We start from the raw sequence: 24,079 nt of genomic DNA on the forward strand, positions 1-24,079 counted from the left end.
TATCGAGTATATCGATATATCGCCCAGCCCTACTCATAACCTGAAATAATAAACAAGGTTTCTCATAGTCATCATTGTCACTGTCACCGACGTCCCATTGGGCATGAGTTTTTCCTTGCCCTTATGTGGGCTCTACCGAGGATGTCGTTGTGGTTTGTGCAGCTCTTTGAGACACTTGTGATTTAGGGCTGTATAAATAAACATTGATTGATTAAAAATAACTCTTATAAATCCGCATTGTTCATTATTCAAACTTGAAGCTGCCTTTTCGTATCCAAGCTTTGACTCCCGGCTGCAATATTATTTGTTTATTCCAAACATCCATAGTTACAATACCGCATCAAAAATGTCCAATTTTCCCAGTGCAAAAGGAGTAGGAAGAATCAGTTTATTTACTGTAATCCCAGCCCTCTTCTGTTTCATAGCGATTGCTAACACATTTGTTGTACACTTTCTGTGCTCGAGCTGTAACAAAAACAAATACAGAAATAGCAATAAATACATCTCACGACTGGACTTGGAGAAGGCATTCGACCGTGTCCCTCGGGAAGTCCTGTGGGGAGTGCTCAGAGAGTATGGGGTATCGGACTGTCTAATTGTGGCGGTCCGCTCCCTGTATGATCAGTGTCAGAGCTTGGTCCGCATTGCTGGCAGTAAGTCGGACACTTTTCCAGTGAGGGTTGGACTCCGCCAAGGCTGTCCTTTGTCACCGATTCTGTTCATAACTTTTATGGACAGAATTTCTAGGCGCAGTCAAGGCGTTGAGGGGATCCGGTTTGGTGGCCACGGGATTAGGTCTTTGCTTTTTGCAGATGATGTGGTCCTGATGGCTTCATCTGGCCGGGATCTTCAGCTCTCACTGGATCGGTTCGCAGCCGAGTGTGAAGCGACCGGAATGAGAATCAGCACCTCCAAGTCCGAGTCCATGGTTCTCGCCCGGAAAAGGGTGGAGTGCCATCTCCGGGTTGGGGAGGAGACCCTGCCCCAAGTGGAGGAGTTCAAGTACCTAGGAGTCTTGTTCACGAGTGAGGGAAGAGTGGATCGTGAGATCGACAGGCGGATCGGTGCGGCGTCTTCAGTAATGCGGACGTTGTATCGATCCGTTGTGGTGAAGAAGGAGCTGAGCCGGAAGGCAAAGCTCTCAATTTACCGGTCGATCTACGTTCCCATCCTCACCTATGGTCATGAGCTTTGGGTCATGACCGAAAGGATAAGATCACGGGTACAAGCGGCCGAAATGAGTTTCCTCCGCCGTGTGGCGGGGCTCTCCCTTAGAGATAGGGTGAGAAGCTCTGCCATCCGGGAGGAACTCAAAGTAAAGCCGCTGCTCCTTCACATCGAGAGGAGCCAGATGAGGTGGTTCGGGCATCTGGTCAGGATGCCACCCGAACGCCTCCCTAGGGAGGTGTTTAGGGCACGTCCAACCGGTAGGAGGCCACGGGGAAGCCCCAGGACACGTTGGGAAGACTATGTCTCCCGGCTGGCCTGGGAACGCCTCGGGATCCCCCGGGAAGAGCTAGACGAAGTGGCTGGAGAGAGGGAAGTCTGGGCTTCCCTGCTTAGGCTGCTGACCCCGCGACCCGACCTCGGATAAGCGGAAGATGATGGATGGATGGATGGATGGATGGATGGACATCTCACAAATGAATAATTGTAATCCACGCAATGAGATGAATTGAAGTCGGCTTACTGCATTTTTCAGAAATTATTTTAGCCATCCAAATACTTTCAATGCACATACGTTGTTATTTAAAAAAATATTTTTAACCACTCCAAGACCTAAACCAGGTGTGTCCAAATTGAGGCCCGGGGGCCATTTGCGGCTGGAAATTTTATTGCAAAAAAAAAAAAAAAAGTGGAATGAGGTAAAATCTAACTAGAAAAAGTTGCTATTTTTTTTCCACACAAAGTTTATTTGTTTATTTATTTTTCTTTTTTTGCCATTGCTCAAAAAAAATATATTTAAAAAAATATGTATTATTATTAATTATTATCCTATTCAAAGCTCCAATTACTTCAAATATTTCACTTGAAAATGTTTCATGTGGAAAATATTGCATATATTGTGTGTTTGCCATATAAAAACGATGTTTTCTTTGACAAAAAAAATAATAGTTAAAACGTAAAATCGAAAGATACATCTGAAGTTGATCTGGTAACTTAAGCGTTGAAAGTAAAAAAAAAAAAATAATAATAAAAATGTATCCAATTATGAGTGGGGGACCATTTGGATTCCAAAGATATTTAGTGGGATTTCATTTATATTTTCTCTGTTATTACTCAAAAATAATAATTTGTCTTTGACAAAAAAGGCTTTTTTTTTTTTTTACTTTATATCAACCTGAAGTTGATATAGAGATTTAGTGTAAACGTTAAATGAAAAAAAAAAAGATAATTTGACTTTTTTTTCACATTTTAATAACTGAGACCCTTTATGGTCCCCAGGAGCCTTAAAAGTTAAAAAAAAAAAAAAAATCCATATATTTTGTTATGAAAATGAAAAATATCAAAATGGCCCCCGCATGGTTTAATTTTCCGTGTGCGGCCCTCAGTGGAAAAAGTTTGGACACCCCTGACCTAAACTGTAGCAGCGTGGCAGGAAGTGGTTGCAAATGTCTCCTGGGCATGACGTTAAAGTGCATCCGGCAGTAGAGGCTCCTCTATGGGGTCTAGGGGCACTAGGAGGTTAACCCCTTTACTACTCTTACCCCAGGTGGTCCTTGGCAAAAGCCTAGTACCTGACTACCCCCTAGCCAGGTATACGGTGAAGACCTCAACGGCGGAGCAGGCGGAAGACGGTAAATTTAAGAACTACCACAACGGCTGCGATGGCGGAAGAAGGCTGCAGCAGAAAAGGGTCTCCCAGTCGTCTTGGGACTCCATGCCACTGGACCCTGACTCGTTTCTATCAAGGATTGTGTGGTGACTGTCTGTGCACCAGTCTCCCCACGTAAAACAAAGTCACGCACAGGCATCCTGCATAAAGGGATACACCCCTACCAGGGGATCGTCATACTCGTTCGAGTGACCGCCGATGATGCAAATGCGTCAATCACGCTAATCTTAGAGATGAACATATATATACACACACACATATATACATATATATATCTGCGATGAGGTGGCGGCTTGTCAAGGATGTACACCGCCTTCCACCCGATTGTAGCTGAGATAGGCACCAGCGACCCCAAATGGAATAAGCGGTAGAATATGGATGGATGGATGGATATATATGTCTTAGATTATCCAGAAAATAGTGCTCGATACCGTGGTAGAGCGCAATATATGTATGTGTGGGAAAAATCACAAGACTAATGTATCTCTACAGAACTGTTTCATGAGGGGTTCCCTCAATCAATCTCCTGATGATTGAGGGAACCCCTCATGAAACAGTTCTGTAGAGATGAAGTAGTCTTGTGATTTTTCCCCACATATATATATATATATATATATATACATACATATACACATATATATACATACATATACACATATACACATACACACATACACATATACACATACATATATACACATACATATACATAAACACATACACATATACATATACACATACATATATACACATACATATACACATACATATATACACATACACACATACACATATATATATATATATATATATACACAGTCCAGTCCCCGGGTAAATTGTTCTAACCCAATGTGTCCCCCGAGTCCAAAAGTTTGGGCACAGTGTGCCTGTATACTGGTGACCGTTTGTGGATTTAAAAAAAATATTTTTACGTTTTATATGATTTGTGCTTGCTTGCTTCATTCCGTCTTGATGCTGAATTACGAATGTCTGCACAATTATTTTGACCCTTGACCTTGATCAGGCAGCTCAGGACCATTTACAGAACATGCCTGTTTTTTTTATTGACAACAGACACATAGAGTAAGTTTTTTATGCGCTAAAACTGGGGAAAAAAATGAAGATAAAAGACCCAGACTGGAAAATACTTTTTCAAAGCCTTTTTGTAAGAAAATATATAAAAATATAATTTATATATACCAGTGAGTAGGTTCATTGGCAACACTAAATGGTCCCTAGTGTGTGAATGTTGTCTGTTTACCTGTGTTGACCCTGAGATAAGGACCAAGACTTGTCCAGAGTGTACACCGCCTTCCGCCCGAATGCAGCTGACATAGGCTCCAGCACCCCATGCCACCCCAAAAAAGGGACAAGCGGTTGAAAATGGATGGAGTGTGCAACTCTACTAGAAAAAGTACTGGTGTGGGAGTACCATTATTGGTACACAGGCTCCATCTAGTGGTACTCAAATATATATTTTGTAATCATTATTATATTAACTAAAAATAAATAAGAGTACATAAGATCTGATTGTAAAAATGCAAATGTATGAAAAGAAAGTGTGCAGAAATTGAATAGAAGTGTTCCTTGTTGAACTTACCTCATATATCACAAACCACATTCTAAGATAGAAAAAGCGGTGGAACTTGGAAAGCCAAATACTTTTTAAAAGGTAAAACTAAGAGCAAAATATTTACTGCTAAATAATGTATCCTTAATAATGTTGTCTATGATGGGCCTGAGAGAGGCAACACATCACAGTATCTCATTTGATTTTCCTCATTTTACTTTATTTTTGGTATTATTCTCAACTTTTCTTGCTTATATTTTATTACTTATCTTTTCCGTAAAACACTGATTATGGTGCTTGGGCGCTTTTGTTAGCTGGAGATACTCTATTTTATGCTGCCCTTTTTTTTTTCTTGCTTCAGCTGTTATATATACTGTAATATTGTACATGGTAATTGGGATTTGTTATACATTGTATATACTGAATACAAATATAATAATAATATATCAGTATATATTGTATACTGTATATTCGGGGTGTAACGGTACACAAACATTTCGGTTCGGTACCTCGGTTTAGAGGTCACAGTTCGGTTCAAAATTGAAATATTCTATAGTTCAAGACTCACGGTAATTTTAAAAAACAGCACTGCACGTCATAATGGCGGCTACAGTTTTGATGTTAAAGGTCTAAAAAAATTAATTTACCACGTCCAGTGGGGCGGATTGAAAATCTTAAAGAGTAACATTATCACAATTTAAGAAGGGTTAAAACCAATAAAAATCAGTTCCCAGTGGCTTATTTTATTTTTCGAAGTTTTTTTCAAAATTTTACATCTCCCGGAATATCCCTAAAAAAAGCTTTAAAGCAGGGGTGTCAAACTCAAATACAGAGTGGGCCAAAATTTTAAACTGAACAAACCCGCGGGCCAAGGTTGAACAAATTCACCTTTTAATAGGGACCCAAACAAGTTTTGCATTGAATATTGAACAAGCAAGGCTGATATAACTTTATAGTGATATGCAAAATAGTTTCAAATAAACATAATAATAATAATAATGAAAAAATGTCAATGGCATATCAAATTATATATTGTAGCGTCCCAGATGTGTTAGTGCTGCAAGGGATTCTGAGTATTTGTTCAGTTGTGTTTATGTCGTGTTACGGTGCGGATGTTCTCCCGAAATGTGTTTGTCATTCTTGTTTGGTGTGGCTTCACAGTGTGGCGCATATTTGTAACAGCGTTAAAATTGTTTATTCAGCCACCCTGAGTGTGACCTGATCAAGCATGCCTTGCATTAACTTATGTGTGTGTAAAATCCGCTTATATTGTGTGACTAGGACGGCACAATGTTTGTATGTAGGAAAAACGGACGTGATGCAAGGTTGTAGAGAAGGCTAAAGGAAGTGCTATTAAAACAATATTGTTGTCCGGGTGGAAATCGGGATAAATTAGGGAGAATGGTTCCCCCGGGAGATTTTCATGAGGGGCACTGAACTTCGGGAGGGTTGGCAAGTATGAGGATTAGCGGTGTTAGCGCGGCATCGCCGCTGTATAATACCGGCAAGCCAACTCTAATGTTTAATTTGATATTGCCTCAAGGGCCAAATGAAATTACACGACGGGCCAAATTTGGCCTGCGGGCCAGAGTTTGACACCCATGCTTTAAAGTGCTTGATTTTCGCTATTTGCGATGCCACTGTCCATTTCCCTGTGACGTCACATAGCGATTCCAATACAAACAATGGCGAATAGCACAGCAAGATATAGCGACGTTAGCTCGGATTCCGACTCGGATTTCAGCGGTTTAAGCAATTCAACAGATTAAGCATGTATTGAAACGGATGGTTGGAGTATGGAGGCAGATAGCAAAACCGAAATTGAAGAAGAAACTGAAGCTATTGAGCGAATGGCTATTGACGCCATTCGGCCACGCTATTGCTATTCTGCGTTAGCATCGCCGGTAACATGTGCAGACCAACCGATCATTACTTTCGCATTGACACTGGATCAATAAGTCAATAACAACAAAACTTACCTTTGTGATTTCGTTGACTTTATCGTTGGGAATGCATCTGCTTTGAGTGTCGCAGGATATCCAGACATTTTTGTCATCTCTGTGCCATCTCTGTCGTAGCATCGCCGGTAAAAACTAAACGAGGGACTTTCGCATCTCTTGACACTAGAGCAACTTAAATCCATCAATTGGTGAGTGTTTTTTTTGGCATTAAATGTGGATGGAGGGAAAGGCTGGATGTAAGTATAGCTACAAATGAGGCATAATGCACACAGCTAGCCTAAATAGCATGTTAGCATTGATTAGCATGCCGTGCTAATCGATGCACATTCTACGTAAATCAACTTGAATCCGTCCATGATCGTGTTGTTACACCCTCTGACAACACACCGACGAGGCATGATGTCTCCAAGGTATCGGAAAACAGTCGAAAAAACGGAAAATAACAGAGCTGATTTGACTCGATGTGGTAGGGAAACATGGCGTTGACGACTGATGTGACGTCACGTTCTGACGTCGTCGCAAAGAGAGCGATAAACAGAAAGGCGTTTACTTTGCCAAAAGTCACCCATTTAGACTTCGGAAATCGGTTAAAAGGGAACATTATCACCCAACCTATGCAAGCGGCAATATATACCTTGATGTTGCAGAAAAAAGACCATGTATTTTTTTAACCGATTTCCGAACTCTAAATGGGTGAATTTTGGCAAATTAAACGCCTTTCTGTTTATCGGTCTTTTAGCGATGATAGCAGAACGTGACGTCACCGAGGTAACACACCCGCCATTTTCATTTTCACATTACACACATCGGGTCTCAGCTCTGTTATTTTCCGTTTTTTCGACTATTTTTCGGAACCTTGGAGACATCATGCCCCGTCGGTGTGTTGTCGGAGGGTGTAACAACACTAACAGGGAGGGATTCAAGTTGCACCACTGGCAAGAAATCTGCCGCCAGACCCCCATTGAATGTGCCAGAGTGTCTGCACATTTTACCGGCGATGCTAAGACAGACACGGTACAGAGATGTATGGATAACCTGCAGATGCATTTGCAACGATTAAGTCAACGAAATCAAAGGTGAGTTTTGTTGATGTTGTTGACTTATGTGCTAATTAGACATATTTGGTCGCAGCATGACTGCCAGCTAATCGATGCTAACATGCTATGCTAATTGATGCTAACATGCTATTTACGCTAGCTGTATGTACATTTGAAACTAGATACCCACATTTAATGTGAAACAAACACTTACCAATCGACGGATTTAAGTTGCTCCAGTGTCACAAGATGCGAAAGTCCTGATCGTTTGGTCCGCACATTTTACCGGCGATGCTAATAAGGCAGCCATGCTATGGGCCACTTCATTAGGTACACCCATGCTATGGCCGAATAGCGTCAATAGCTCTTCGCTCAATAGCTTCAATTTCTTCTTCAATTTCGTTTTCGCTATCTGCCTCCATACTCCGACCATCTGTTTCAATACATGCGTAATCTGTTGAATCGCTTAAGCCGCTGAAATCCGAGTCTGAATCCGAGCTAATGTCGCTACATCTTGCTGTGGATAACCGCCATGTTGTTTACATTGGCAGCCCTGTATGACGTCACAGGGAAATGGACAGTTAAATCGCAAATAGGGAAAATCAAGAACTTTAAAGGTTTTTTTAGAGATATTCTGGGAGGTGTAAACATTTTTTAAAAACTTTGAAAAATAAAACAAGCCACTGGGAACTGATTTTTATTGTTTTTAACCCTTTTGAAATTGTGATAATTTTCCCCTTTTAAAAAAATATATGGTCTTTTTTCTGCAACATCAAGGTGTATATTGACAATTTCATAGGTTTGGTGATAATGTTCCCCTTTAACATGCTGCATGTGGCCCGCGGGCCCTATTTTTGTGAAGCTTATTTGGCATCGTGGTGTGGTTGCGTTATCTCGTGGGTGCAGCGGAGATGGAACACAGCGTGAAGGTAGGAATGATGATTTATTTCTAACTACAAAAACCAGACTAGGAACAAAATCACTTGCACGAAGGCACTACAAACAAAACCAACAGAAAGCGCTAGCATGAGCTAGGGACAAACAACAAAATAGCGTGGAAGCTAAAGTACAAAAAAAAGGAATTACCACAATGCGGGAAGAGCGATGTCACCTGTTGCATGGAAGCAAGAGTCCGAACACGAGTGGCAAACAAAGGCCGGCTTAAATATAAGGGATAATCAACAATCAAGTGCGTGTGAAAAACAAGACAGGTGACACAAATGGGTAACTATAGAAACGGAACAAAACAGGAAGTGCCACCGGGAACTAAGGGAGTCCCATAACGAGACGAGATACAAAACAGAACCAAAACCAGAATATGACATGATCCAAGTCGTGGATCATGACATAAGCCCCCCCTAAGGGACAGATCCCAGATGTCCCAAAAATTTGATCATGAACCCCCCACCCAATAAAAAAATCCAAACATGAAGGGAGGGTGGAGGGAGGACACGGTGAAGGGTTGCCAGGTCGCGTGTCCCCGAATCCACCGAGGACAAGTCAGTTGGCGGCGGCGGCGGCATTGAGTCTCTACGGGTGGGTGGGGGGTTGGAACAGAAAGAGGTAGACTGGGTGGGAGGAGCCAAAGTCACAGGTGGCGGGATTTGAAAATCGTAAGGCGGATATTTGGACAGTATACAAATGTCCTTAAGGAGTCTGATAGTCATTTAAGTCCTGTGTGGATGACTGAGGGAGTGCTTGTTTTAAAAAAAAATCCTCATCTCCACTCTCCTCTGGAGACGTCAGAGGAGTTACGTCACGGCTGGAGTAACTATGACTGGCAGGCCAGCCAGAGGAGTCAAATGAGGGACAAAAAAAACATTACCAGTTGTGTAGGGTGAGTCCTGGACGTGTTGGAGGTGGCTCTGTCCCGGAGGAAGTGATGGTGGAGCTGGTGCGTCTCTATCGCTAGGCGAAGTCTTCCTCCGGGAGCGAGCGAGCGGGGCGAGACGGGACCGCATCGTGCCAAGAGGAGTCCAGTCGAGCTTGGAGACGTCCAGGCTCCCAGATCGACTCTGGCATGTAGCGAAATGTCCCTGTCTGCATCGCTTGGGCTATTTTCCACGTCATCTTGTCGAATTCTTCGACCTGTGCTGCGAGAAAACTTCCGTCTGCTCGGACTCTTCTGTGACGCTTATCTGGCATCGTGGTGTGGTTGCGTTATCTCGTGGGTGCAGCGGAGATGGAACACAGCGTGATGGTAGGAATGATGATTTATTTCTAACTACAAAAACCAGACTAGGAACAAAAACACTTGCACGAAGGCACTACAAACAAAACCAACAGAAAGCGCTAGCATGAGCTAGGGACAAACAACAGAATAGCGTGGAAGCTAAAGTACAAAAAAAGGGAACTACCACAATGCGGGAAGAGCGATGTCACCTGTTGCATGGAAGCAAGAGTCCGAACACGAGTGGCAAACAAAGGCGGGCTTAAATAGAAGGGATAATCAACAATCAAGTGCGTGTGAAAAACAAGACAGGTGACACAAATGGGTAACTATAGAAACGGAACAAAACAGGAAGTGCCACCGGGAACTAAGGGAGTCACATAACGAGACGAGATACAAAACAGAACCAAAACCAGAATATGACATGATCCAAGTCGTGGATCATGCCATGAGCCCCCCCTAAGGGACAGATCCCAGATGTCCCAAAAATTCTATCACGAACCCCCCACACAATAAAAAAATCCAAACATGAAGGGAGGGTGGAGGGAGGACACAGCGTGATGGTAGGAATGATGATTTATTTCTAACTACAAAAAACAGACTAGGAACAAAAACACTTGCACGAAGGCACTACAAACAAAACCAACAGAAAGCGCTAGCATGAGCTAGGGACAAACAACAGAATAGCGTGGAAGCAGCAGTACAAAAAAAAAAGGAATTACCACAATGCGGGAAGAGCGATGTCACCTGTTGCATGGAAGCAAGGGTCCGAACACGAGTGGCAAACAAAGGCGGGCTTAAATAGAAGGGATAATCAACAATCAAGTGCGTGTGAAAAACAAGACAGGTGACACAAATGGGTAACTATAGAAACGGAACAAAACAGGAAGTGCCACCGGGAACTAAGGGAGTCACATAACGAGACGAGATACAAAACAGAACCAAAACCAGAATATGACATGATCCAAGTCGTGGATCATGACATGAGCCCCCCCTAAGGGACAGATCCCAGATGTCCCAAAAATTCTATCATGAACCCCCCACACAATAAAAAAATCCAAACATGAAGGGAGGGTGGAGGGAGGACACAGCGTGATGGTAGGAATGATGATTTATTTCTAACTACAAAAACCAGACTAGGAACAAAAACACTTGCACGAAGGCACTACAAACAAAACCAACAGAAAGCGCTAGCATGAGCTAGGGACAAACAACAGAATAGCGTGGAAGCTAAAGTACAAAAAAAGGGAACTACCACAATGCGGGAAGAGCGATGTCACCTGTTGCATGGAAGCAAGAGTCCGAACACGAGCGGCAAACAAAGGCGGGCTTAAATAGAAGGGATAATCAACAATCAAGTGCGTGTGAAAAACAAGACAGGTGACACAAATGGGTAACTATAGAAACGGAATAAAACAGGAAGTGCCACCGGGAACTAAGGGAGTCCCATAACGAGACGAGATACAAAACAGAACCAAAACCAGAATATGACATGATCCAAGTCGTGGATCATGACATAAGCCCCCCCTAAGGGACAGATCCCAGATGTCCCAAAAATTCTATCATGAACCCCCCACACAATAAAAAAATCCAAACATGAAGGGAGGGTGGAGGGAGGACACAGCGTGATGGTAGGAATGATGATTTATTTCTAACTACAAAAACAGACTAGGAACAAAAACACTTGCACGAAGGCACTACAAACAAAACCAACAGAAAGCGCTAGCATGAGCTAGGGACAAACAACAGAATAGCGTGGAAGCTAAAGTACAAAAAAAAGGAATTACCACAATGCGGGAAGAGCGATGTCACCTGTTGCATGGAAGCAAATAAGAGTCCGAGCACGAGCAGGCTTAATCAGGTGCGTGTGGAAAAACAAGACAGGTGACACAAATGGGTAACTATAGAAACGGAACAAAACAGGAAGTGCCACCGGGAACTAAGGGAGTCACATAACGAGACGAGATACAAAACAGAACCAAAACCAGAATATGACATGATCCAAGTCGTGGATCATGACATGAGCCCCCCCCCTAAGGGACAGATCCCAGATGTCCCAAAAATTCTATCATGAACCCCCCACACGATAAAAAAATCCAAACATGACGGGAGGGTGGAGGGAGGGCACAGCGTGATGGTAGGAATGATAATTTATTTCTAACTACAAAAAACAGACTAGGAACAAAAACACTTGCACGAAGGCACTACAAACAAAACCAACAGAAAGCGCTAGCATGAGCTAGGGACAAACAACAGAATAGCGTGGAAGCAGAATTACAAAAAAAAAGGAATTACCACAATGCGGGAAGAGCGATGTCACCTGTTGCATGGAAGCAAATAAGAGTCCGAGCACGAGCAGGCTTAATCAGGTGCGTGTGGAAAAACAAGACAGGTGACACAAATGGGTAACTATAGAAACGGAACAAAACAGGAAGTGCCACCGGGAACTAAGGGAGTCACATAACGAGACGAGATACAAAACAGAACCAAAACCAGAATATGACATGATCCAAGTCGTGGATCATGACATGAGCCCCCCCTAAGGGACAGATCCCAGATGTCCCAAAAATTCTATCACGAACCCCCCACACAATAAAAAAATCCAAACATGAAGGGAGGGTGGAGGGAGGACACAGCGTGATGGTAGGAATGATGATTTATTTCTAACTACAAAAAACAGACTAGGAACAAAAACACTTGCACGAAGGCACTACAAACAAAACCAACAGAAAGCGCTAGCATGAGCTAGGGACAAACAACAGAATAGCGTGGAAGCTAAAGTACAAAAAAAAGGAATTACCACAATGCGGGAAGAGCGATGTCACCTGTTGCATGGAAGCAAAAGTCCGAACACGAGTGGCAAACAAAGGCGGGCTTAAAGAGAAGGGATAATCAACAATCAAGTGCGTGTGAAAAACAAGACAGGTGACACAAATGGGTAACTATAGAAACGGAACAAAACAGGAAGTGCCACCAGGAACTAAGGGAGTCACATAACGAGACGAGATACAAAACAGAACCAAAACCAGAATATGACATGATCCAAGTCGTGGATCATGACATGAGCCCCCCCTAAGGGACAGATCCCAGATGTCCCAAAAATTCTATCATGAACCCCCCACACAATAAAAAAATCCAAACATGAAGGGAGGGTGGAGGGAGGACACAGCGTGATGGTAGGAATGATGATTTATTTCTAACTACAAAAACCAGACTAGGAACAAAAACACTTGCACGAAGGCACTACAAACAAAACCAACAGAAAGCGCTAGCATGAGCTAGGGACAAACAACAGAATAGCGTGGAAGCTAAAGTACAAAAAAAGGGAACTATCACAATGCGGGAAGAGCGATGTCACCTGTTGCATGGAAGCAAGAGTCCGAACACGAGTGGCAAACAAAGGCGGGCTTAAATAGAAGGGATAATCAACAATCAAGTGCGTGTGAAAAACAAGACAGGTGACACAAATGGGTAACTATAGAAACGGAACAAAACAGGAAGTGCCACCGGGAATTAAGGGAGTCACATAACAAGACGAGATACAAAACAGAACCAAAACCAGAATACGACATGATCCAAGTCGTGGATCATGACATGAGCCCCCCCTAAGGGACAGATCCCAGATGTCCCAAAAATTCTATCATGAAGCCCCCACACAATAAAAAAATCCAAACATGAAGGGAGGGTGGAGGGAGGACACAGCGTGATGGTAGGAATGATGATTTATTTCTAACTACAAAAACCAGACTAGGAACAAAAACACTTGCACGAAGGAACTACAAACAAAACCAACAGAAAGCGCTAGCATGAGCTAGGGACAAACAAAAAAATAGCGTGGAAGCTAAAGTACAAAAAAAAGGAATTACCACAATGCGGGAAGAGCGATGTCACCTGTTGCATGGAAGCAAGAGTCTGAACACGAGTGGCAAACAAAGGCGGGCTTAAATAGAAGGGATAATCAACAATCAAGTGCGTGTGAAAAACAAGACAGGTGACACAAATGGGTAACTATAGAAACGGAACAAAACAGGAAGTGCCACCGGGAACTAAGGGAGTCACATAACGAGACGAGATACAAAACAGAACCAAAACCAGAATATGACATGATCCAAGTCGTGGATCATGACATGAGCCCCCCCTAAGGGACAGATCCCAGATGTCCCAAAAATTCTATCATGAACCCCCCACACAATAAAAAAATCCAAACATGAAGGGAGGGTGGAGGGAGGACACAGCGTGATGGTAGGAATGATGATTTATTTCTAACTACAAAAACCAGACTAGGAACAAAAACACTTGCACGAAGGCACTACAAACAAAACCAACAGAAAGCGCTAGCATGAGCTAGGGACAAACAACAGAATAGCGTGGAAGCTGAAGTACAAAAAAAAGGAATTACCACAATGCGGGAAGAGCGATGTCACCTGTTGCATGGAAGCAAGAGTCCGAACACGAGTGGCAAACAAAGGCGGGCTTAAATAGAAGGGATAATCAACAATCAAGTGCGTGTGAAAAACAAGACAGGTGACACAAATGGGTAACTATAGAAACGGAACAAAACAGGAAGTGCCACCGGGAACTAAGGGAGTCACATAACGAGACGAGATACAAAACAGAACCAAAACCAGAATATGAAATGATCCAAGTCGTGGATCATGACATGAGCCCCCCCTAAGGGACAGATCCCAGATGTCCCAAAAATTCTATCACGAACCCCCCACACAATAAAAAAATCCAAACATGAAGGGAGGGTGGAGGGAGGACACAGCGTGATGGTAGGAATGATGATTTATTTCTAACTACAAAAAACAGACTAGGAACAAAAACACTTGCACGAAGGCACTACAAACAAAACCAACAGAAAGCGCTAGCATGAGCTAGGGACAAACAACAGAATAGCGTGGAAGCTAAAGTACAAAAAAAAGGAATTACCACAATGCGGGAAGAGCGATGTCACCTGTTGCATGGAAGCAAATAAGAGTCCGAGCACGAGCAGGCTTAATCAGGTGCGTGTGGAAAAAACAAGACAGGTGACACAAATGGGTAACTATAGAAACGGAACAAAACAGGAAGTGCCACCAGGAACTAAGGGATTGACATAACGAGACGAGATACAAAACAGAACCAAAACCAGAATATGACATGATCCAAGTCGTGGATCATGACAATTTTGCCCGGGCCTGCTCTAGTCCCATAGTTATAGACGACAGTAAAGCACTATATGTGAAACGCTTGCCTTTGGCTGCAGGTCAGCTGCTCTTCAGCTGCATGCGAGCATATGTCAATATATGGTAATAAATAGATGGGAAGCCCAGCAGGAAAAATTCCCCCAGTGCAAACCTACTGATGTGTACTCATTCTTTACATAAAGCTTGAGCACGTACCATTTGATCATCTTTACATAAGCAGACAGTGGGAGGGGGGGGGGGGGTGGGGGGGGGGGGGGGGGCTGGGGGTCACACACACACACAACATTGTTCAAGACAACTGTATACGTTGCTGATAGATAACGACTTTTCTGCCGTGCAGTGCGTGATCGTAAGAAAATAATTTCTAATGGAGTCATACGCTCAGAAAAGCCACATTATCTCCTAATCTCCTTCCCACGAGTGCGCATCCCATCTCAGCCTCGCTGTTCCAGTTCACACAAACACAATGCGAACGTACCGATTATGACTGTAAATGGAGCATAGTAGTGTGTAATTTAGAAACTCCGTTTCCATATGAGTTGGGAAATTGTGTTAGATGTAAATATAAACAGAATACAATGATTTGCAAATCATTTTCAACCCATATTCAGTTGAATATGCTCAAAAGACAACATATTTGATGTTCAAACTCATAAACATTTTATTTTTTGCAAATAATCAGGCATCACGTGACAAAGAAGTTGGGAAAGGTGGCAATAAATACTGATAAAGTTGAGGAATGCTCATCAAACACTTATTTGGAACATCCCACAGGTGTGCAGGCTAATTGGGAACAGGTGGGTGTAATAATTGGGTTTAAAAACAGCTTCCCAAAAAATGCTCAGTCTTTCACAGGAAAGGATGGGGCGAGGTACACCCCTTTCTCCACAACTGCGTGAGCAAATAGTCAAACAGTTTAAGAACAACGTTTCTCAAAGTGCAATTGCAAGAAATTTTGGGATTTCAACATCTACGCTCCATAATGATAAATAAATAAATGGGTTGTACTTGTATAGCGCTTTTCTACCTTCAAGGTACTCAAAGCGCTTTGACACTACTTCCACATTTACCCATTCACACACATTCACATACTGATGGAGGGAGCTGCCATGCAAGGCGCTAACCAGCACCCATCAAGAGCAAGGGTGAAGTGTCTTGCTCAGGACACAACTGACGTGACGAGGTTGGTACTACGTGGGGATTGAACCAGGGACCCTCGGGTTGCGCACGGCCACTCTTCCACTGCGCCACGCCATCCCTATATATATAATATCATCAAAAGGTTCAGAGAATTTGGAGAAATCACTCCACGTAAGTGGCATGGCACTCATGGCCCTCAGTTCCCAAACATTCATTGAGTGTTGTTCAAAGAAAAGGTGATGTAACACAGTGGTGAACATGCCCTTTCCCAACTACTTTGGCACGTGTTGCAGCCATGAAATTCTAAGTTAATTATTAATTGCAAAAAAAAATAAAGTTTATTAGTTTTAATAACAAATATCTTGTCTTTGTAGCATATTCAACTGAATATGGGTTGAAAAGGATTTGCAAATCATTGTATTCCGTTCATATTTACATCTAACACAACTTCCCAACGGGCTTCACGGTGGCAGAGGGGTTAGTGCGTCTGCCTCACAATACGAAGTTCCTGCAGTCCTGGGATCTTTCTGTGTGGAGTTTGCATGTTCTCCCCGTGAATGCGTGGGTTCCCTCCGGGTACTCCGGCTTCCTCCCACTTCCAAAGACATGCACCTGGGGATAGGTTGATTGGCAACACTAAATTGGCCCTAGTGTGTGAATGTGAATGTGAATGTTGTCTGTCTCTCTGTGTTGGCCCTGCGATGAGGAGGCGACTTGTCCAGGGTGTACCCCGCCTTCCGCCCGATTGTAGCTGAGATAGGCCCCAGCGCCCCCCGCGACCCCAAAAGGGAATAAGCGGTAGGAAATGGATGGACAACTTCCCAACTCATATGGAAACGGGGTTTGTAATTAACAAAAACAAATGGAAAGTAGCATCTTCACAATGTATGGAAATAGAAACTGTACGTCACGTGCTGCTTGAAGTTAAATTACTCTCTGCATTTGTTCCAGGTGAGGGGAGCAGTGAGCAGCAACAGTGGCTGCGTTCAGGAATCATTTTTTGGTGATTTAAAGGCCTTCTGAAATCCACTACTACCGACCGCGTAGTCTGATAGTTTATATATCAATGATGAAATATTAACATTGCAACATCTGCCAATACGGCCTTTTTAGTTTACTAAATTACAATTTTAAATTCCCCGGGAGTTTCTTCTTGAAAACTTTGCGTAATGATGACGTGTACGCGTGACGTCACGGACTGTTAGGAAATATGAGCGCTGCACACACACACACAGCTAAAAGTCGTCTGCGTTAATCGCATAATTACACAGTATTTTGGATCTCTGTGTTGCTGAATCTTTTGCAATTTGTTCAATTAGAATTGGAGAAGTCAAAGTAGAAAGATGGAGATGGGAAGCTTTAGCCTTTAGCCACACAAACACACGGTGATTCCTTGTCTAAAATTCCCGGAAGTGAAACGTTACTATGGATCAGAGCGCGGTCGAGCGAACATGGATCAAGACGGAATGTCAACCGGCAGGTTTCGGTGAGAAAATTGTGTTAAAAAGTCACTCCTTACCGGAGATCAGCTGAGCTTGCGCCGTCCATAAAGCTGCCGTCGACTTCCCTGAGACACTGGCGTCAAGACAGCCGTGGACACACACCTACGACTATCAGGTACTGTTAAACTCACTAAAACACTAACAACACAATAGAAAAATAAGGGATTTCCCAGAATTATCCCAGTAAATGTGTCTAAAAACATCTGAATCCGTCCCAATGCAATCACGTTTTTTTTGTCGCTATCAATATCCTCAAACACGAATCTTTCATCCTCGCTCAAATTAATGGAGACATTGTCGTTTTCTCGGTCCGAATATCTCTTTTTGTTGGAGGCTCCCATTAAAAATAATGTGACCATGTGAGGAGCCATCAACGGTAAAGGCAGGGCTTTTTTGTTAGCGACCAAAAGTTGCGAACTTTATCGTTGATGTTCTCTATTAAATCCTTTCAGCAAAAATATGGCAATATCGCGAAATGATCAAGTATGACACATAGAATGGACCTGCTATCCCCGTTTGAATAAGAAAATCTCATTTCAGTAGGCCTTTAACCCCCAATTCCAACCCTTGATGCTGAGTGCCAATGGGTCCCATTTTTATAGTCTTTGGTATGACTCGGCCGGGGTTTAAACTCACAACCTACCGATCCCAGGGCGGACACTCTAACCCAGGGGTGCCCACACTTTTTCTGCAGGTAAGCTACTTTTCAATTGACCAACTCGAGGGGATCTACCTCATTTATATATATCATTTATATTTATTTATTTATGAAAGAGACATTTTTGTAAACAAGTTAAATGTGTTTAATGATAATACAAGCATGTGTAACACATATAGATGTCTTTCTTTCACAAAGACAAGAATATAAGTTGGTGTATTACCTGATTCTGATGACTTGCATTGATTGGAATCAGACAGTAATGATGATAACGCCCACATTTTCAAATGGAGGAGAAAAAAAGTTGTCCTTTCTGTACAATTCCACATGAAAGTGGTTGGTTTTTGGCATCTAATTCATCCAGCTTCCATACACTTTACGAGAAAAACATTGGCGGCAAATTCTGTAGCTTGCTTGATTGACATTCACGGCACCCGAGGGTCTTGTGAGATGACGCTGGCTGCTGCCAGTTCATTATTATGAAAAAATGACTGAGAGGAAGGCGACAAACACTTTTTATTTCAACAGACTTTCGCGCCGTCCCTTCCGTCAAAACTCTAAAGGCCGACTGCACATTTCCTATCTTCACAATAAAAGCCCTGCTTCATGCTGCCTGCGCTAACAAAATAAGAGTCTCGGAAAGCTGGCGTGCACAAGTGATGTGCACGCCAGCTTTCTGAAGGATCGCTTGTGCACGCCAGTTTTCCGAGACTCTGTATTTAGTTAGCGCAGGCAGCATGAAGCAGGGCTTTTATTGTGAAGATAGGAAATGTGCAGTCGGCCTTTAGAGTTTTGACGGAAGGTACGGCGCGAGAGTCTGTTGAAATAAAAAGTGTTTCTCGCCTTCCTCTCGGTCAAATTTGAATAATAATGATCTTGCAGCAGCCAGCGTCATCTCACAAGACCCTCCGGTACCGTGAATGTCATTTAAGTGACGTCTTGGTGAAGAATGATGATCACTCATTTTTAGGTCTATTTTTTTTAAAAGCCTGGCTGGAGATCGACTGACACACCCCCCGCGGTCGACTGGTAGCTCGCGATCGACGTAATGGGCACCCCTGCTCTAACCCCAGGGCCAATGAGCATGAATTTAATGAATTATCACAGCATTCCGGAGCAAAACCTCAAACTTCTTGTAACACACAGTCAGTATTCATTTTTGCAATATCTTTATTATCGTGGTTGCACTGCGCATAGTAAAAGGTGTCTTTTTTTTGTTTCAGAAGAACACAATAGAAACACCAGATGATTTTGCAGATGTAGCCCATTCTGCGGCTAATACATCGTATAATGTTGAAACAATCAACATTTTTTTTTTGTAATAATATCCAATAATATTCTGTATATCAGGGGTGTCCATGTATAAAAGGTTGTTTGATATTTTTCACATTGTAATTCATTTAGCGGGAACAGACCTCTGCTCCCAGTCTGTGGAACGCTCTCCCTGACCACCTGAGGGCACCTCAGACTGTGGATGCTTTTAAAATAGGCTTAAAACCCCTTTAAAAAAAAATAATTTTTATAGATATATGCATACTCGTTCTAGCTATTAGGCTGTTCTAGTTTTTATATTTTATTTTATTTTATTGTATTTTTAATACCGGTATTTTTTTTTAATTTGTTCTTTTATTTTTTAATACACTGCAGCACTTTGAAGTTGTTTGCTCAATGTAAAGTGCTTTTTACAAATAAAAGTCTATTATTATTATTATTATTATTAGCATGCTCAAGCCCAACCATTATCATTATTATTTAGCGGGAACAGACCGCTGCTCCCAGTCTGTGGAACGCTCTCCCTGACCACCTGAGGGCACCTCAGACTGTGGATGCTTTTAAAATAGGCTTAAAACCCCTTTAAAAAAAATAAATCATTTTTATAGATATATGCATACTAGTTCTAGCTATTAGGCTGTTATAGTTTTTATATTTTATTTAATTTTATTGTGTTTTTAATACCCGTATTTTATTTTTTTATTTTTAATACACTGCAGCACTTTGAGTTTGTTTGCTCAATGTAAAGTGCTTTTTACAAATAAAGTCTATTATTATTAATATTATTATTAGCATGCTCAAGCCCAACCATTATCATTATTATTATTTTAGCAACTAAATGGTAATATTCTTAAAAACGTAGCAAATTGTGCAAGCTTGTGTATTCTGGCAAAAAAATAAGATAATTTTAGGGGTCCCGGACGCACAGGAAAAAAATAATGTATCAGTGTTCGATTGACAGGAAATCTGACACAATTCAGGGATTTATTAAAAAATAGCACTGTCAAATTATTTTTTTTTTTAAATCAGATTAACCACACTTTTGAATTTGCATAAATCCTAATTAATCCCCGGTTGTTACTCGCTTGCTTAATTTAAAAAGACCTCAATATTATATTGTTTTCGGTCCCCCCTGGGGGGGGGGGGTTGCCCACATATGCGGTCCTCTCCAAGGTTTCTCATTTTCATTCAAATTGACGTCCCACTGGGGTGAGTTTTTCCTTGTCCTTACATGGGCTCTGTACCGTGGATGTCGTTGTGGCTTGTGCAGCCCTTTGAGACACTTGTGATTTAGGGCTATATGAATAAACATTGATTGATTGATTGGACACAAATGACACGTTATTGTCATTTAGGAATATTTAAAAAAAAATGTTTTCGGGTACTTGAACGCGCTCAAAACGTGGCAATGGTTATGTTTAATGTCCAGTCAGGGTGTGTTTTAAATTTACCAGCAAACACACCTCATCTTTGCACTGATACATGCATTAACCGGACCACTGAAGTGTACCTGTCCACAATTATTGTATTTTCCGGACAATAGAGCGCACCGGCATTAAGATAGAGTGGGTTTAGTCAGGTCTATTTTCATACAAAAGGCGTACCGGATTATAGGGCGCATTAAAGGAGTCATATTATTTTATTTTTTAGTCTAAATGGAAAACACTTCTATGTAATGGTGGTTCTTTGGTCAAAATGTTGCATAGATGATGTTTTACAGACCATCTTCAAGCCACTTTCTGACATTGTGCCGTTTTGTGTGCGGTCTTATTTACGTGGCTCACCTTAGGCCGTCAACTTTGTTGTAGCGGTGTAGCGTGCAAGGACGGGAGTGGAAGAAGTGTCAAAAGATGGAGCTAACTGTTTTAATGACACTCAGACTTTACTTCAATCAATAACGGATCAGCATCTCCTCATCCGTGGCTCACTAGTGCAACAAGGCCGGAAATGTGTCCCGTGAAAAACCGTCCGACCGGAACTCTCTAATAACTAAAGTTCCTTGGGTGAATAATGTAAACTCACCACACCGGTATGTTTTAGCGCTTCCATGGCGAGTTTACTGACAGATTTAAGTAAGAACTTTACACTACTTTATATAAGAAATGGCAACAGTGGAGGATGAATGTCCCATAAAAAGAAGATGGGGGAAAAAAAGAAGCTTATCGACAACGGTGTCGTCTCGGACTACAAAGGCGGACACACGCAATTTTTCAGGACTTATGCAGATCCCTAATACAGATCAGCAGGTACCAGAAGATAAGAAAAGTTGCTTTTTTATAATGTTTCGAGACAAAACACCAGATAATATGTCTTACTTTATACCAGGGGTCACCAACGCGGCGCCCACGGGCACCAGGTAGCCCGTAAGGACCAGATGAGTCGCCCGCTGGCCTGTTCTAAAAATAGCTCAAATAGCAGCATTTACCAGTGAGCTGCCTCTATTTTTTAAATTATATTTATTTTACTAGCAAGCTGGTTTCGCTTTGCTCGTCATTTTTAATTCCAAGAGAGACAAAACTCAAATAGAATTTGAAAATCCAAGAAAATATTTTAAAGACTTGGTCTTCACTTGTTTGAATAAATTCATTTATTTTTTTACTTTGCTTCTTATAACTTTCAGAAAGACATTTTAGAGAAAAAATACAACCTTAAAAATGACACATATACCTTTTTACCTTTTAAATTCCTTCCTCTTCTTTCCTGACAATTTAAATCAATGTTCAAGTATTTTTGTTTAATGTAAAGAATAATAAATACATTTTAATTTAATTCTTCATTTTAGTTTCTGTTTTTTCGACAACAAATATTTGTGAAATATTTCTTCAAACTTATGATTAAAATACAAGAAAATTATTCTGGCAAATCTAGAACATCTGTAGAATGAAATTTAAATCTTATTTCAAAGTCTTTTGAATTTCTTTTAAAATTTTTGTTCTGGAAAATCTAGAAGAAATAATTATTTGTCTTTGTTAGAAATATAGCTTGGTCCAAGTTGTTATATATTCTAACAAAGTGCAGATTGGATTTTAACCTATTTAAAACATGTCATCAAAATTCTAAAATTAATCTTAATCAGGAAAAATTTCTAATGATGTTACATAAATTCTTTTTTCAATTTTTTCAAAACGATTCCAATTAGCTAGTTTTTCTCTTCATTTTTTTCGGTTGAATTTTGAATTTTAAAGAGTTGAAATTGAAGATAAACTATGTTTCAAAATTTAATTTTCATTTTTTTCCCTGTTTTCTCCTCTTTTAAACTGTTCAATTAAGTGTTTTTCTCATCATTTATTCTCTACAAAAATTTTTCCGTAAAAGGAAAAAAAAATCCATCCATCCATCATCTTCCGCTTATCCCAGGTCGGGTCGCGGGGGCAGCAGCCTAAGCAGGGAAACCCAGACTTCCCTCTCCCCAGCCACTTTGTCTAGCTCTTCCCGGGGGATCCCGAGGCGTTCCCAGGCCAGCCGGGAGACATAGTCTTCCCAACGTGTCCTGGGTCTTCCCCGTGGCCTCCTACCGGTTGGACGTGCCCTAAACACCTCCCTAGGGAGGCGTTCGGGTGGCATCCTGACCAGATGCCCGAACCACCTCATCTGGCTCCTCTCCATGTGGAGGAGCAGCGGCTTTACTTTGAGTTCCTCCCGGAAGGCAGAGCTTCTCACCCTATCTCTAAGGGAGAGACCCGCCACACGGCAGAGGAAACTCATTTCGGCCGCATGTACCCGTGATCTTATCTTTTCGGTCATGACCCAAAGCTCATGACCATAGGTGAGGATGGGAACGTAGATCGACCGGTAAATTGAGAGCTTTGCCTTCCGGCTCAGCTCCTTCTTCACCACCACGGATCGGTACAATGTCCGCATTACTGAAGACGCCGCACCGATCCGCCTGTCGATCTCACGATCCACTCTTCCCCCACTCGTGAACAAGACTCCTAGGTACTTGAACTCCTCCACTTGGGGCAGGGTCTCCTCCCCAACCCGGAGATGGCACTCCACCCTTTTCCGGGCGAGAACCATGGACTCGGACTTGGAGGTGCTGATTCTCATTCCGGTCGCTTCACACTCGGCTGCGAACCGATCCAGCGAGAGCTGAAGATCCCGGCCAGATGAAGCCATCAGGACCACATCATCTGCAAAAAGCAGAGACCTAATCCTGCGGTTACCAAACCGGAACCCCTCAACGCCTTGACTGCGCCTAGAAATTCTGTCCATAAAAGTTATGAACAGAAAAAAAAATGTACGACGTAATGACGGACAGAAATACCCTTTTTTTTTAAAATATATATATATATTTATATATATATAGATTTATTTATTAAAGGTAAATTGAGCAAATTGGCTATTTCTGGCAATTTATTTAAGTGTGTAGCCCTTCGCATTAATCAGTGGCTTCATAGTTTACAAAAGTCGTACTAAAACATTTGGATAGATTTTTGGAGCGCCGTGTGTAACGTTCTATATTTTTCAATTAAACATATAAAATGTCGGTGTTGTATCCTTGAGTCATACTGCAATCACTACATATCTCTTATGTGTGACTGCCATCTACTGGTAACACACTTATCATTTCATCATGTACCAAATAAAATAGCTTCGAGGTCTGTAAGCACAACCAAAATGATTCCGTACATTCAGCAGACCGTGTTTTAAGATGCACTGTCGAGTACATATGATTATTGCGATTAGGGCTGGGCGATATATCGATAAACCCAATATATCGCGGGTTTGTCTTTGTGCGATATAG

General features: G+C 41.9%; 1 protein-coding gene across 3 annotated transcripts in view; it reads right to left on the reverse strand.

The window, feature by feature from the left end:
• Nucleotides 1–202: 202 nt before the first annotated feature.
• Nucleotides 203–24,079, reverse strand: part of opn4xa (opsin 4xa) — a 75,305-nt gene continuing 51,428 nt past the window's right edge. The window contains exon 9 of one of the 3 annotated variants that reach the window (XM_061875716.1): nucleotides 203–465. In XM_061875716.1, coding sequence (XP_061731700.1) covers nucleotides 432–465 — 34 coding nt within the window. In that variant the 3' untranslated portion in view covers nucleotides 203–431. The remainder of the gene's footprint in view (nucleotides 466–24,079) is intronic. The other 2 variants (XM_061875718.1, XM_061875717.1) reach the window with 2 other exon arrangements.

The sequence above is a fragment of the Nerophis ophidion genome, linkage group LG17 (genome assembly GCF_033978795.1).
Source record: "Nerophis ophidion isolate RoL-2023_Sa linkage group LG17, RoL_Noph_v1.0, whole genome shotgun sequence".
Taxonomy (NCBI): domain Eukaryota; kingdom Metazoa; phylum Chordata; class Actinopteri; order Syngnathiformes; family Syngnathidae; genus Nerophis; species Nerophis ophidion.